Here is a 16,935-nt window from a genome sequence, read left to right on the forward strand (position 1 = left end):
TTCCCCTCAATGGCCAATGAGTAGATACTGTAACTGAAAACTAGAAAAATAAAAAACATGGCAATTGTCTGAACAGAAAATATAGAAAGAGTAATACTGGAAATGAAAACAGGCACTGGAGCAACTCAAATGCTCAGGTTTTGACAGAACTTCTGTTGTTGTTGGATAGTTTGTTTACAGTCCCATTTTGCTAAAATGAGTATGTATACTGCAAAATGTTTATAAGTAAATGATAAAAAAGGCAAGTTCTTGCACTGCAATGAATTGAAATCATGATATTGTGAAAGGAGGGTCTATTTTGAGAGAGGATTTGTCTTTTGAGGACAGGAACAGAGGCCTTAGTGGATAGTAAAAGCACTGGCTGGTTTTCCTAGGTACTAGGGAAAGATGCTCAAAGTGAGCAATGTGGAGGTCTACTACTTTCTATCCAGCCCAAACATTCCCCCTTTTTTCCTTTTCAGGTCTTTGCTGAAGTACAGAATAAGTTGGCCCCTTTCCTTATTTCTCCTCAGACTTGTCCCATAATGACCAGAGGAATAAAGAAGGAAAATTGGGAGAAAAATTGCCAAGAACAAATGGGTAGACACTGAGAAAGCCTGAAGTAGGAAGCTCATAAAGTACTTACAGTATGCAACCAGATTTGAGAAGATTCCATATTATCTTGGCTGCTAGGAATTGGAGATGAAACTCTAAGGACAGTTAAATCAAACTGACCTGAATTAGAGGAAGTAGGGGATCTCTGAAGGGAAACTGCCCTGAACATGGTTTTTATAAATAGTTGGATGCCCTAGGGAAACTAGTACTCTGTAAATGGCCCCAATTTGGAGTATTGGAGAACACCATCAGATATTAACAACTATAAAGAAATGTATCCAGGAAATTAGAAAGAAATGTTACCATGAGTTTGTATCTACTTTGTTAAAGAGACAGTCCAGTATCTCCAAGCACCTGGATGATCTGCTTCTCACTGAAATGCAAAGAATTGGTTTCTAAAAATCTATTTCCAAAAATTATCTTTTTCTCTGAAGGTTTTTATATTTATATATAAACAGTTCAGAATGTCTGGTAGGGAAATTGCTAAACAATTGGCTAATGAGAAAGACATTTAGGAGCCAGTTTTTGATGGGAAATCATCCAAATTGGATGGAGACAAAAGAGTTCTGTCCTGGCTTGTGGTTTTGGCCTATCAGTGGAAGACAGCCACAAAATACTATTGGTAAATCACTACAATTACAAAACAATGAGATTGATGCAGCAGCAAAAATAATTGTTTATAAAGTGGTTTCCAGGACAAAACTTACCAAATACTGGATTGGTTTGTATTTTGTATGACGTTCAGTGCATAGAGCTCTTATGATAAAAATAAAACTCTTGCCATTGACATTCTAATGATTAAAAAACTGAGTCCAAGACGTATGAAGCATATCCGTGTGGATTAGGTTAGCTTATGTATGACAAAATAAAAATCCTCATTTCCAAATGGGTGCCCTGAAGACCTATAATGGATGATTCACAGTACAGCCAAGATATTGATGCTCCAGCAAGACCAGTGTGGCTATCTCTGACAGGTTAGACACCCTGGAGGTACATGTGCACACAAAGGGACAATGTAGAAGGATACATTGCCTTTACCTGAGCATGAATGAGCCCAGGGTGTTGTGCCAGCAGTATCCACACCTATTCAACTAGATCATGAGTATGAGGTTTGACAGCAAAGCTCAAAACTCTCACTCCAGGTATACTGCTGTGCCTAAGGCACTACCCACTTAACAAGACAGAAAGTTCTTTAGTTATTGACAGTCATATGCAGGTTATAAGGCCACTCTCTTGCCAATAAATGTAGCCACCTCAGAATCCATAATTGGTGTTTTCCTCAAGTTGTTCAGAGAAATATCCAGTGCCTCTGACCCCAAGTGTAGGTCATGATCTGAATATAAAAATTACTTCCCATCTTTCCTATCAACCCAAGCACGAAACAGACAAAGGTGACATCATCTCATTTCCCAGCCCAGGAGTCACTAATTCTTAGTTTTTACTCAATGACCAACGACCCTATTGCAAGCATTTATCTTCTCAGTAGCCATACCCCTTATTGGGTTGTGTCCCATATCACAAGTTTCATGGTGAACAAAACCAAGAGCTGTGTTTGTTAAGATGATGGAGTACAGAAAAGAGTCTAGCCAAGGCTGGGCACAGTGGCTCACGCCTGTAATCCCACCACCCTGGGAGGCTGATATTGGAGGACTGCTTGAGCCTGGGAGGTTGAGGCTGCAGTGAGCCATGACTGCACCACTGTACTCCAGCCTGGGTGACAGAGTGAGGCTCTGTCTTAAAAATAAACAAATAAATAGTCTTGTCAACCTATGGTCTGAATCCCCAGGCGTATTTATAATGTGGCCATACTTAACATGATGGGACTTGATGTAATACAGTAAGTCCTCACTCAACATTGTCCACTGGTTCTTGGAAATTGTGACTTCAAGTGAAATAACATCTAACAAAATGAATTTTTTCCCTTATCAGTGTTGTAACAACATTGAACAATGTAACCAAACAACATGAGACAATGTCGTAACTAAACAACATTGAACAATGTTGTACATTGTTTGTACATTGTTGTACAATGTACACCTGCTGTACATTGTTTTACTTAATGTTGTAGTCTTCAAGAACCTATGGATAATGTTAAGTGAACTATTGCTATACAAATAAAGACGGCCTGAGCCTTTGATTTTCAAATCACAAGTGGGGAAGCAGAAGAGCTCCTTTATTGATTGGACTTGGACAGAGAAAACAAAGCCCACCGGGAAGAGCCTTGACATAAGTTTTTTTCTCATAATTAAAATTATTTCTTTAATACACACTTACGCATTGTTTGTAAATTCCTCACTTAAAACAGTAAGTGGTGAAGAGTTTTTAAGTTTTTAAGAGTGATAGAACATATTCAACTATTTGAGAAAGTAATAAAGCTAATTGAATAGCATTATATAACGAAATTTAAACATCATTCAAAAGCATTTCAAATAACCGAAGAGTTTCAAATGGAGTATTTTATTCATATGTTAGTTATCATTTTCACATATACACAAACACTGACACACTCTGGTCTGCGTGGAACAAGGGTGGTCTAAATATCCTAAAAGAAAATGAAAAATTAAAGTACATTAATTTTTCATTATTATAGGCAATTACGTCCACATCACTTACAAAGCTATTACTGATATTGTCCAAGGAAGCAGAGTGGTACAGAGGAAGGAAACTTGAGGGTAAATTCATCAGTGACATAACTGAGATCTCAACATGAGAAAGCTGACAAAACATGAATTTTTGCTGTGAAATTTCTCTTTGCAAAATATGAAGAAAAGTCAGTCAATGGGCAGTAAATAAGAGTAGGTGGTGAACTTCTGCTGTCAATTCTTCTCACAGTATCTTGCAGAGGCATCAAGAAAATTGCTTAGTCCTTCTCTGGGACCAGTTTCAGAACTTTTCCAATTGCAATGGTCTTACCCTCATCTCTTAAAGTAAAACGACCCATCTGAGGAAAATCTTTGAACGTCTCGAGGCAGATGGTTCCTGCTGTCCTTAAACGAGCAATGCATACTTGATCTTGTTTCACGAAGCGGGGTCGTGTCTTACTTTTTTCTCCTGATTTTTTATCTACCAAGGAGATTAAGGCTGTTATCTCAACTTCCTCAATACAAGTATGAATGTGCAGCACCGCATTATAACCTGGGCAGATGATGGATTTGTGCTCAATAATCACTATCTGAACATCAAACGTGCGTCCAGAATGGCAGAGGTTACTAGGATCACAAAGTATGAATCCTGGAAGAATCTCTTCTTCTTCAATTCCCTTCAGTCTGATTTTGAGGTTTTCACCTGGGGCTACAAAATCAGTTTCAGTATCATCAGAAAGTATTCCAAGAACTTCTACATTGTGCTTGTTTGGCATCATCACAAGCTGCTGGCCTTTAAAAATGGACCCAGATTCCAGCTTTCCCAGGACCACAGTGCCCATATCCTTGTACTTATCCACAATTGGCAGTCTTATTGGTCCATCAATTGATCTGTTGAAGTTTGGCAAGTTATCCAAATACGGAATAAATGGTAATCCAGTGTACCAAGGGCAGAAATCTGATTGCTCTTTAATATTTGCTCCGGTCAGTCCTGAGCAGGGCATAAAGTGAATGTCCTTTTTTGGACTGAAGCCGACTTTTTTCAAAAAGGGTACCAGTTTTTCTTTACATTCTTCGTATCTCTCGATGCTCCAATTTACTGTGGGATCATCCATCTTATTAATAAGCACTATTAAATGTTTTACCCCTGCCGTTTTTGCCAACATCGCATGTTCTCTTGTCTGTCCACCTTTTTCAAATCCAGTTTCAAACTCTCCTTTCCTGGCAGAGATGACCAGCACAGCCAAATCAGCTTGAGAAGCACCACCAATCATATTTGGGACAAAACTCTTGTGGCCAGGGGCATCTAAAATTGTGAAATGTTTCCTTTCTGTTTCAAAATAAGCACGACCCACTTCGACTGTTTTACCCTTGTCTCGTTCTTCCTGATTTGTATCTAAGGCCCAGGACAAATACCATGTTTCTCTGTTTTTCTCCTTAGCTTCTCTTTCATATTTCTCCAGTGTTCTTTTGTCAACCATTCCAGTCAAAAACATTATCTGTCCTCCGATGGTTGACTTGCCAGCGTCTACATGGCCAATGAATACTACATTTACGTGTTCTTTCTTAGGAGCACCTGAGGGTACAATCATATATTTGGATTTTCTTATTTCCTCTTTTTCCTCCATCATTTCCTGGCCACTTTCTTCTGGGGGCCCCGAATCTCCCGAGGAACCACCCCCAGGCTCAGCTTCACTTACTTCTTTACTGTGCTCCCATGATTCTTCTAGGGCCATTTCCACCTCTCCATTTTCTACAACAGGTTCTGAAAGTTCCATGGTAACGGCTGAATTGGAACCTTCAAGCGACACTAACGGTTCCTCTCGGGAAGGTTCCACAGGTGCCCCCCGTCCCATCCTTTTACCTTGAGGGTATCCCGCGCCGGTGCAGGTTTCATCGTTGCTGCCGGAGCCGGCCGGGAGGGTGGGCGGCTGAGTCGGGCCCCGCAGGAAGGACGGCACGAACTCCGCGGCGTGTACGTTAGGCACGAAGGGCTTGGCGTTGACGTTGAGCTGACGGCTGAAGGCCGAGCTCAGGGGCTCGCGCTGGGCCTCGGCCACCGCAGAGGAGACTCCATCCCCGCTCGGGGCTTCCATGTCCACCTGGTCCCAGCAATCGGGCGCCGAGTCGCTGCTGCTGCTGCCTGAATCCATGGTCTCAGAACTTGCTGTGTGGCAGTGAGGGAGCGGGCTCAACAGACCAGAAAGAGCGGGCTCCGCCGGCGGGGTTAAGGCAGCAAGAGCGAAGAGCCAAGGGGTAGCGACACGAACCTTAGCGGCACCGCGGAGGCAGCTAAGCGCCGATGCTGCATTCGCAACTGCGGCGGCAGCAGCAGATATGGCGGCTCAACACTCTCCTCTTGTGTGTGAGCGGATCTCCTCCCCCAAACCCCAACCACTTCCGACTCCTCCACCCCCGACCCAACGCCGGGCGTGGATTGACCCCTCGCTGCCATCCGTACGCTTGGCTTCCTTACTTCTTAAGCCAGGACTAAGTCCAAAAGTACTGTTTTTTAAAACGAAAATTTCCATTCACTTTTTTGTTCACACGATCTGGGAGAGCGATTTGACCACAATCTGATGATTAAATCTAGACAGGAACACATGATATACAATTCTACTAAAAGATTCAAGTAAAAGTGAACATTCCTATTGAACAAATGGGAGGCAGGGTAAGGGTTAACTTATACAGAAATTCAGAAACACAGAAACTGAAGGGAGAGGCAAGGAATGAGTAGGGAGGGACTAATGAAATATATGAGTCTGTAGCCGAACTTAGGAAATGAAACTTAAGATCACTCATTAATTTGAAATTCAGAGGTCTTTTGATTTTCCCTTTCCAGTGGGCCCCCATAAGCCTGTAACTTCTGCTGATGGCTTCTATAGTTTAAAGATAGGGTTTCAACTTCTTTTCATGTTAAGCACCCTGGCTGTCTGAGGGGAGAGAATTTCCAAGGAGATCCTTGTTCCAGTGAAGCTTCTAGTCACTTCATATGCAGATGCCTGCACAATGGCTGGCCTGCCATTCAATGGTGGATCACGTAGACAAGCACAAGACTCAGATCACTCTTGTTTTACCAACCAAGTGTATTCTGGGTTTATCTGCACTACTCACCAGCACCTCCCTAGTACATCCTGTGTCCACAGGCCTCGAGTTTTCCTGCCTTATTCCGGGGGGCCTGGAATCCTACTCACTGCACTGGCTTTGCTCTAAGAAACAATCAGTGTCATGCTGAACCCCTCTACAGTTTATGGTAATGAGACAAGACTGTAGGTGTCAGCCTAATTAAACCAATTAGGACTTCTGAGATGAACAAAGACCTTAAGACCCTAATCAAAAGAATCTCACTCTCAGAAAGTGTTAACAGTTGAGCCAAAGCCTCAGCGACCTTGTTTGTAAGTTAATTTAGTGCAAACTGACATAGAAAATACAAACTTATTCCTCTGAATCTGTTTTCAGTCTTCATGTACTCAAATCTGTCACCTTTTCTTTTTATGAATTCAGGTTTTGTGACATACCTAGAAAGACTACTCAGTCCAAACAACCTGCTTAGTACAAGATGGTGTCACATAGTTGGAATGTTTTTTTTTTTTGAGACAAAGTTTCACTTTTGTTGCCCAGGCTGGAGTGCAGTGGCATGATCTCAGCTCACTGCAACCTCCGCCTCCCGGGTTCAAGCAATTCTCCTGCCTCAGCCTCCCGAGTAGCCGGGATTACAGGCGTCCGCCACCACGCCCAGCTAATTTATATATATATGTATATATATTTAGTAGAGACAGGGTTTCACCATGTTGGCCAAGCTGGTCTTGAACTCCTGACCTCAGGTGATCCACCTGCCTCAGCCTCCCAAAGTGCTAGGATTACAGGCATGAGCCACCACATCTGGCCTCATAGTTGGATATTAAATAAATCCAACAACAAAGCAAAATATTGTAAAACCAAGTACCTGATTTATAACTTGAGAATTGTGTTCTCCAGACTTTAGGGGTAGGAAAAAAAGACAGACTTGGACCCTTGATGTTTTCACTCTGGGGTTGCCAAGTTATACTAGCTCTGTACTGTTTCCAAACCTTTAGATATCAAACACCTTCATTCTTTTTGCCTCGGTTATGGATTAGTTATTTACAGTGACATAAAGAGAGTGTGCACACCTATTCACAATAAACAGGAAGAACTGAGAGGCAGAATGTGCAGAGAGACCCTCCACACAAGTGCTGGAGCCTTCTTGGACATTGTGTGAACCTAGAATTGGCATTTCTGGGAGAACTTGTCAAGGTTTTGGCAGCCGTGTTCACATGAGGTAATTCATCCAAGGAAGCAGAAGACGTCTGGGATTTTTCCTTCACCTGGGTCAAATGCATTGGTCATGAGCATATTGGCATGACTACTACTTAGTGATATCTCAGAGAACATTGGATACTTCACTGTTAGAACCATAAAGGAGAAATCAGAAATCGTCTGTGAATGTCCTCATAATCCATCATTCCTGAGGTTCAAGGGGAGGCAGGTCAATGCAAAAGAGAGAAGCACTGACCAGATTGTATCCAGAGAGATAGGCCTTGGACAAAAATCTTTTGATTTGTGTGATCGGATGCTTGTATCTAGTCTTTCTGCCTAAGAGTTCATCAGTAAATGAGAGAATTTGCCTCACCAAAGAGGAAAATTTAAAAAAGAGTGTAGGTGATATCCAACCATTGCTTGATTCAATCTTTTTCTTCCTTTAAAAATCTTTTTTATTGTAAAATATAGCACAAACACAGAAAGTCACATTAAAAATTATAGGTTTTTGACTTATGAGAAAGGAAGCACACTTGTAACAACCATCCAAGTCAAGAGAAATTTGCTAGCCAACCCAGAAGGCTTCCTTATGCCCTGTTCAATCACAAACAACTTCCTCCACCTCTCAATGTAACTCCTATTGTGACATTTATGGTAATAACCTATACGATTTTCTGTATAGTTTTATTACACAAATATGTACACTCAGACACTACCTTTCAATTTGGCCTGCCTTTTTGATATTTCTTTTAAGTCTTTTTTAATCTATTGCTACCCAACCTATCTTCCCCTTTTTCATGTCATTTATTTATTGAGGAAAGTGGATGATGTGACTGGTAGAGGGTTTTTTTGTTCGTTTTTTGTTTGTTTGTTTGTTTGTTTGTTTTTTACATTCTCAGCTTTGCTGACTGTATCTCTATGACAGAGTTTGGAATATTCCTTTGTTCTCTGTATTTCCTGTTTATCAATAATTAAATCTATGAGCTTGATCAGATTCAGGTGCAATTTTTTAACAAGAATACTTCGAGGGAATTTTGATTATTTCCATCAAGAGGCATATGAGGTCGGGTTGTGACTCTTTTTACAATTAGCCATAATTATTGATACTTGTGTAGAAACATATCATTAGAGGTTGCAAAATTGTGATATTGTACTTCTGTCATTTCTTTTTTATTTATTAACTAGAGTGCTGTTCCAAAAAATGTACCTTCAACAATTTTGTTACTTTGAGATACAGAGTGTAAAGGAAATGCAGGAAAAGTGCTTGATTCTTTCGTGTTATTTAGCAGTGTTCAAAAATAATGAGTTAGTTCCCTAGAATCCTACACTCATGACAAATAAAGATTTTAAAAGGGATAATTGTGAATTACTGGATTTACATATATTTGAGGCATTTTGATAAATTTTACTTACTATATTTATATTAATTTTACTTACTATATTTATGATCATTTGCCAGTGCCTCTTCAGGTTGAGTTCTGAACACTTTTGAGACTATGCTAGTAGTCCTTGATGGTTTATTTATTATATGGTTTGACAAGATGTACCAGGCTAATTACACAAATGTTTGCCAAACCAGGAATACTGGTTCTCAATGATAACATGGAAAGATAGATAGAATTCAGAAAATAAAATAGTCATTTGATTTATCCCACCTACACATATAGTAGTCTCAGTACTACCACCATCAATATGATTTAAAATAAACAATTTTTTCTTTGCATAAATGCTTTCTTTATTCTCTGCCTGTATTTCATAGTTGAATTGCATCTATCTGATAGTCACATTTATTGAGTGCTTCCTAAGCATAGATCATATTTCAATTATTTTATATGGATTCTCTCATTTAATTTTCCCTATCATCCTTTGAAGAAGGTAATCTTATCACTCTGTTTTACAGATAAGAAAATAACATTCAGAGAGGCCAGGGATTACTCAACATCGCATAGCTAGTAAATAGTGGACTTGGAGTTTAAACACAGACAATATGATTCTAAGACCACACTGGCTTGTATCATCTACTACATATATATAAAGAAAGGAATAGGGAAATTTGTCAGGGTTAAATCACAAATAGAGGAAGAAGGTAAAATCTTAGATTATCTGGAAAGAATGGAAATAAAATAAATTTAAGAGAGAAAGGATAATTCAGTGTAGTTCTTTCATGAGGATTTGTGTTTCTTTCCTGAAGTAGGAGATTGGAAATTGTGAAGGAAGACTGAAATAAGAAAAATGATGAATAGGGGAAGATTTACAATGGGCCCTTATGGTATGGGGGATGTGGCTGATTTGGGAGTAATAAAATTGCTTTTTAAAGAATTTAGGTAAACAAAAACAGCACTAGACTGGAGAACATAATATCTTTAGGTTTTGAGATTCCTCTCTTTCCCCATGTTATATCTAGCATCATTGGGCAACTTGGGGCACAAGCAGAGTCTTAAGTTTCATCCAGGTTTAGGTAACAGTGGTGTATGATAGGCTGAAAGGAGGAGAACAGAAAAATATTGAGGAGCTAGTGAACATAGAGTTAAGAACACTGTGCCTTATATTGGCTCTCTTGGCATATGTTCCAGCCCCATTCACAAATAAGCTTCTCTGTACTGAAAAGGCTAGAAAGCTTAAGCCTCCATTTCCTAGAGTTTTGCTGCTGGGATTCCAAATGCGTTTTACCTTCTGTCAATCTGATGCACCCTAGACGGATTCCACTTAAAGCCAATCTAAGTGTAGAGAAATGTGGGTTAAGGCAAGCATAACTTGGAGATATAGACCTAGCTGGGAAAAATATCTCCATTGGGCCAACAGTTCTGGTGGAGTTTCCTGTTTCCAGGACATCAACTAAGGTACTCTATGCCAAGAACCTGCAGTTGCAGTGGAAGCCTCTTGATTCCCCAACTCTCCAACTGTGAAAGAGACGGCAGCCCTCCTTGGCAGTCAATTGTGCTGTATGATTCTGCTAATTATTCTGAGAGGCCGGGGGGAAAAAAAAACTGTTTCTCCAAGCCCTAGAAGTACAGTGTTTATAAACCCCTAACTCCCCATGTTAGTCCCTGTGCTAATTAACAGAGTACATCCTGTTAACATCAACCAAACACTGACTTCTACAAGGGTCACATGACTGGGGTTCAAATGCAAGACTTACCATGTCTAATCTTGTCTTTTGTTTAGTTTTCTTAACCACTATCTGCCTCAACTTTCTGGTCTACGAGGTGAATCCACATTCATAGGTGTGGCCCTGGGGTGCTAGATGCAAGGATATGTGGAGGCTACAAAGAACCACAGAGATGGGAATTTTATGTCACTTAAGAAACTTTATCATTTTCAAATACCAGTACCTACCACTACCACAGGAAAGTATGGGACAGAAATCTTAGCTAGGGCTGAAATGTCTGATATCCAAGCATGAGACTACCTTACCCAAATACAGCTCAAGTTTGAGGTTAAAATGGAAAAATGTATCTCCCTTGTATTACTCTGTTCTCATGCTGCTAATAAAGACAAGCCCAAAACTGGGTAATTTATAAAGGAAAGAAGTTTAACTGACTCTCAGTTCTACATGGCTAGGGAGGCCTCACAATTATGGCAGAAGGTGAAGGGAAAGCAAGATACGTCTTACATGGTGGCAGGCAAGAGAAACAGCATTTGTAGGGGAAGTGCCCTTTAAAAAACCACCAGATCTCGTGAGATTTATTCACAGTCACGAGAACAGCATGGGAAAATCCCACCGCCATGATTCAATTACCTCCTACTGGGTCCCTCCCATGACACATGGGGATTATTACAATTCAAGATGCGATTTGGGTGGGGACACAGAGTCAAACCATATTATCCATTCTGAGGCAGTCCCCAATTCTTGCAATGCCCACACCTTGATCTTGGACTTCCAGCTTCCAGAACTGTGAAAAACAAATTTTTGTTCTTTATAAATTATGTGGTCTCAGGTATTTTGTTATAGTAGTACTAATGGATTAAGTCACCAAGTAAACATGTGCATATATGTCTTCTACATCCCAGCATTTGCATACAATAACACAGGAGAACAAGCTCCTAGATCCATGTTAGGAACCAGAAAATTGAAGTTTGAGGGAAAAAAAGGCTGGTCACAAAACATTCTTTGACGTGGCCAAGGTCCAAACACTCATTAGTCCTCAAAATGCACACCCATAATGGAAAATAAAAAACATAGAGATTAAGAAGCAGAGAAGAGGAACTTGGTGATTTATTGACAAGCTACAACCATAGGAGCTCTGGTACTACAGTAAAGAGGAAGTATGTTAGGGAACAAGCTAATTTGAGCTGTACAGGTCTCTGGGAAGTAGAGTAATAGCATATGACTGCATAGGCTAGCATAGAGCAAACAGCGTGAAGGATAATTAATGGTAATGTGAAGAAATGAATTTTGCAAGCCAAAAGATAATCAAATCTATGAACCTAGTGGAGGTCACTTGTTCCCTAATAAGTAAGAAGATCCAGTAAAGGAGAGTGAGTCTTAGTTTTTCTGTCTCCAAATGCAGTAATATTTGAATAATGCCAAAGACAGCAAAGTGGTAATGTCAGTTTTAAACATCTGGTGGAAGGACCAGAACAGTAATGTTATAATAAAACAATCAGGTATGATGTCAACATACCTCACTAAGTCATTTGATGTACCTTGAGCACACATTTACTAAGCACCTGCTTTGTGACTGCCCCTGTGTTCTAATAGGCAGATTCAGATGGGGAGTTTGCATCATGTGGGGAAAATTTTAGTGTCAATAAAAACAATAACTGACATGCATTCAAATACAATTACATTTTGAATGCATAGTTAGCTCTAAAGGAAAATATCATTTCCTCCATCATAAAATTCTAGGTCTTGAAAATCGCGAAGAGAATAGATTATGGCTGGGCGTGGTGGCTCATGACTGTAATCCCAACACTTTGGGAGGTCGAGGTGGGCGGATGACGAGGTCAGGAGTTCAAGACAAGCCTGGCTAACATAGTGAAACCCCGTGTCTACTAAAAATACAAACATTAGGTGGCGTGGCAGCGTGCACCTGTAATCTCAGCTACTCAGGAGGCTGAGGTAGGAGAAACACTTGAACCCAGGAGGCAGAGGTTGCAGTGAGCCGAGATCGTGCCACTGCACTCCAGCCTGGGTGACAGAGCAAGACTCCATCTCAAAATAAATAAATAAATAAAAAAGAGACAATAGATTGTAAGTATTCTCACGACAAAAAAATGGTAAGTAGTGAGGTAATTAATATGTTAATTAGCCCAATTAACCATTCCACAATGAATACATAATTAAAACAACATGTTGTACACAATGCAATTTTTATTAGGCAATTAAAAATAAAGAAAAATATCTAAAAAATATTAGATGCTAGGGGATAAATTCATTATTTTGAAACTGGGTAAACGGAGGCAAAAATTGAAACAATTAACTGTGTTTGGCATATAAACTATAATACTTGATTACCAAGTAGGGGAGGAGAGAAGTTTCTTATCAGAGAAGATTTCTCCTTCTAACAATGAAGAAGGATAGACAGAGGAAAGGAATCTTCATAGTAAGCCTCAAATGACACAAGTGATCTAGGCAATGACCACCAATATTTGCTCCCATTGCAAAGGACAGACAACCATTCAGTATGTGTCCCCTGATGGATTTATGCAACTCTGCCTCTGAGGTACTTTTGGTAAAATATCAAGCCAAATATGATGGAGACTCTAGATCTAACTCTGAATTTACTGGAAAGGCAGGAAACAGGAATGTATTAAACAATGTCAATGAAAAGACATCAGCAAAATCCAGCATGTGGGAGACATTATAGTATAAAGGACTCATTTCTCAAAAGAAAGAGACGGAGGGAGTGGATTTTACCAAAGATTAACAGACATAACAACCAATTACAACGCGTGAGACTAAATGGGGTCTGGAGTTGAAAAACTCAAAGGAAAAAAATGAGCATTTATGATACAATAAGGGAAATATCTGTGAATGAATATTGAAGATGTTTGGCACTTCTTCATTATTGTTTAGGCATGATAATGGCATACATTATATTTTTAAGTAGTGTTTTTAAGTTGTCTTTTTCTCTGACAGACATATTCAGCAGTATATATGGGTTAACTGATATGATGTCTGGAATTTCCCTGAAGCTAAGCTGGAGGGGTGGGGGAAGTTTCTGGGTATAGATGAAGAAGATTGACCAAGAGTTTATGACTGTTGAAGTGGAGTGTGATCTACATGTAGGTTCTTTATCACATAATAGCTTGTCATGTATCTGCTTGACAGTGTTTAAAACAGAATGTGTTTTTTTAAATGTCCAAAGCCATCACAATATAGACTGCTGAAATCGGAGTTTCTGGATATGGGGCCAGAGCATTAGTATCTCTAAAACTACCTTCAAATGAGTTTAAACTAAAGTTTAAAACCAGTGATCAACAGGACCTCATTCTTTTAATTTCTATGATAAGAAGGCTGAAAGTACACGGGTCCTGATACAGCTGCTGAGAGACTCACAAAAACATCAAGGCTTCCATACTGCTTCACCGTTTTCAACAAGTTGACTCTATGATTTCATCCTTGTCATAGCATGGCTCCAGACATCTCTGTTACATTCCAAGTATCACCATTCTCTTCTTTCACACCTGTCCTTTTTAAGAAACAGTCTTTTTCTACAGAAGCCTCCCAGACATTCCCTGTACACCTCACTGGGTAGAACTGGGTCCCATGTCCACTACTAGCTGCAAGGCAGGTTGAAAACCATCATTGGACAAAGGGGACTGTGATATCCATGATTAGAAGAATCTTGAGGGGGCCCCCCAGGATTGAACACATTGCTTCCTTTAACAAAATCAGTGTTTTACCACCTGATATTGGTGGGAAAGGCTATTGGGTCAGCAATCAACAAAGCCAGTGAGAGAGGAGTAGAACTCTAGAATCAAAAACACAGTCAGGGGCAAGGATTCAATATGGACTGAAAGGAATAAACTCACAGTAATTGAGCGACATACTGTGTTCAGGCAACTTTTCTTTTTTAACCTGCTGTATTGTTCGGTACTCACAACAGTTCTGCAAAGCAAGAATTTAGCATTATGTCCATGTTATGTATGAGGGACTAGCAGCTCAAATAGGAGGGGCCACGTGGTTTACTCAGCATTCTGATTGGTGACTTCATGGGGCATTACTTTTACCCTGTGCCACTGGTCATAACCACTTCTGAAGGTTCCCAAAATCACCACGGGACACATCAACAGAGAAAGGGAAAGAGGTCTATTGTTTGCTCAGCACAGTGTAAGGCATATTTCATGTAATGATTTGAACATATGCGACACCTATATTCTGTCTCTGGATAAGGATTGTAGAGTCCAGACAGTGTCCGTCACACAGTGCTGGTATTGGTATTAGTTGCCATAGGTATTAGCTACCATGTTCACCATTATTTGTCCTTGCCCCTTCTATGCCGGTGGTGTATCTATGATGTCTCAGGAACAGACTTTACACACATGTGTGATTTGTTTGGCCTTTCCCTCTCTTTCTATTCTTCTGTTTCCAATACTCAGTTAAACTCAAATATTGAGTTGTTAGTTTCAGGTTTAAAATTTTCATTTCTCTATTTTTCAGTGTATCCATTTGATTAATGTCTTATTCTATTCTGTATAGCAGAATATCTGAGACTGGGTAATTTATAAAGAAAAGAGGCTTACTTAGCTCATGGTTCTGCAGGCTGGGAAGCTCAAGGGGCATGGTGCTGGAATCTGCTTGGCTTCTGGTGAGGACTTTTATACGGGGTCATATCATGGGGAAGGTCAAAGGGGAAGTGGACACATGCAAAAAGGCCAAACATGAAGGGCAACCTTGCTTTGTTACAATCTGCTCTCACGGGAACTAATCCATTCCTGAGATACCTAATCCAGTTTCAGGAAAATAAGAACTCACACTTCTGAGAAAGGCATTAAAACACCCTTGAGGGCAGAGTCCCCATGACGTAAAAGCCTTCCATTAGGCTCCGCCTCTTAAAGGTTCCACCTTTCAACATGGTTGCACTGGGAATTAAGGTTCCAACATGAGTTTTGTTAAGATCAAACCATATTCAAGCCATAGCAACTAATTTTCAAATTCCAGTTTTCTGATGAAATCTCAACTTTGTTATCCATACTCTTGAACATATTAATCATAATTATCTCACTCCAATATTGGGGTGTTGGTATTTTCTTTTGTCTTTTTATTCTCTTGATCTGTTTCTTGATAAGGCTGGTGATTGAATTAAATGTCAGGCATTATTAATGAAAAAGTTTTATGGGCTCTATATGATGTTATCTCCCTCCCTAGAAGATTCATCCTGTCTTCTGGCAGGCTGCTAGCACAGGGACAATCACATCCATCCAGAGACAGCTGACTCAAGTGTGCTTCAGACTTTATAAAGTTTCATCTACCTCTGATTTTTCCCTCTCAAGTTGCAGCTCTCCAGGGCTCCCAACTGTGAGTCTGGGGTGTTTACTACAGGTCCCATTTTGGGTGACTTCTGAATTCAGTATTTTACTATGTGTATCCATTTGATTGATGTCTTATTCCATTCTGTATAGCAGAATATCTGAGACTGGGTAATTTATAAAGAAAAGAGGCTTACTTAGCTCATGGCTCTGCAGGCTGGGAAGCTCAAGGGGCATGGTGCTAGAATCTGCTTGGCTTCTGGTGAGGGCTTTTATACTGTGTCATATCATGGGGAAGGTCAAAGGGGATGTCCTGAACACAAAATAAGTTCTCTGATGCCTGGGAACTTCTGAGAAATCTGTTGAGACTTTTAAGTGCCATCTACTGAACTTCTTAGTCACATGTTTTCTGTAGCTTAAGTGTGGACAAATGCCTCTAGGAAGAAAACCACCCCATATTGGTCTCACTTTTGTCTGCTTTTCTTTTTCCTGAGATCTTGACTTCTCAAATATTCACAAGTTTGGTTGTCTGAACTCTAAGTTTTGTTTCCATAACCCCGTGAGTTTCCTGAAGAGCTGATGTCTTCTCTACCTCTTTGCAAATGTTTTGCGTATAGAATGATGTCCTCTCACACAGGCAGTTTGGGTTTCAGCAAATTATCTGAGGGAAAAAGCAGCACAAGATTGTTGAATTCCCCTCTGCAAGTTTCCCTAACCTCCAGATTCTTCTACTCTGATGTCCTGTACACAAAATAAGTTCTCTGATGCCTTCAAGTAGCATTTTCTTTTCTTTTCTTTTTATTTTTTTAGAGACAGAGCCTCGTTCTGCCATGCAGGCTGGAGTGCAGTGGTGCCATCTAAGCTCACTGCAAATTCCACCTCCTGGGTTCAAGTGATTCTCCTGTCTCAGTCTCCAGAGTAGCTGGGATTACAGGCGCCTGCCACCATGCCCGGCTAATTTTTTGTATTTTTAGTAGAGACAGGGTTTCACCATGTTGGCCAGGCTGGTCTCGAACTCCTGACCTCAAATGATCTCCCGCCTTGGCCTCCCAAAGTGCTGGGATTA

The 16,935-nt window shown here is 40.2% G+C and overlaps 1 protein-coding gene across 1 annotated transcript; it reads right to left on the reverse strand.

Annotated features, from left to right (window-relative positions):
• Nucleotides 1-3,035: 3,035 nt before the first annotated feature.
• LOC105466794 (G1 to S phase transition 2) lies at nucleotides 3,036-5,714 on the reverse strand. The gene has a single exon (XM_011715883.2). The coding sequence runs from the start codon at nucleotides 5,327-5,329 to the stop codon at nucleotides 3,455-3,457; it is 1,875 nt and encodes a 624-aa protein (XP_011714185.1). The 5' UTR covers nucleotides 5,330-5,714; the 3' UTR covers nucleotides 3,036-3,454.
• Nucleotides 5,715-16,935: the final 11,221 nt, after the last annotated feature.

The sequence above is a fragment of the Macaca nemestrina genome, chromosome X (genome assembly GCF_043159975.1).
Source record: "Macaca nemestrina isolate mMacNem1 chromosome X, mMacNem.hap1, whole genome shotgun sequence".
Taxonomy (NCBI): Eukaryota; Metazoa; Chordata; class Mammalia; order Primates; family Cercopithecidae; genus Macaca; species Macaca nemestrina.

Bases quoted from the DNA above. Each gene is read 5' to 3' on its own strand.
- LOC105466794 (XM_011715883.2), bottom strand. From the start codon at position 5,329: ATGGATTCAGGCAGCAGCAGCAGCGACTCGGCGCCCGATTGCTGGGAC.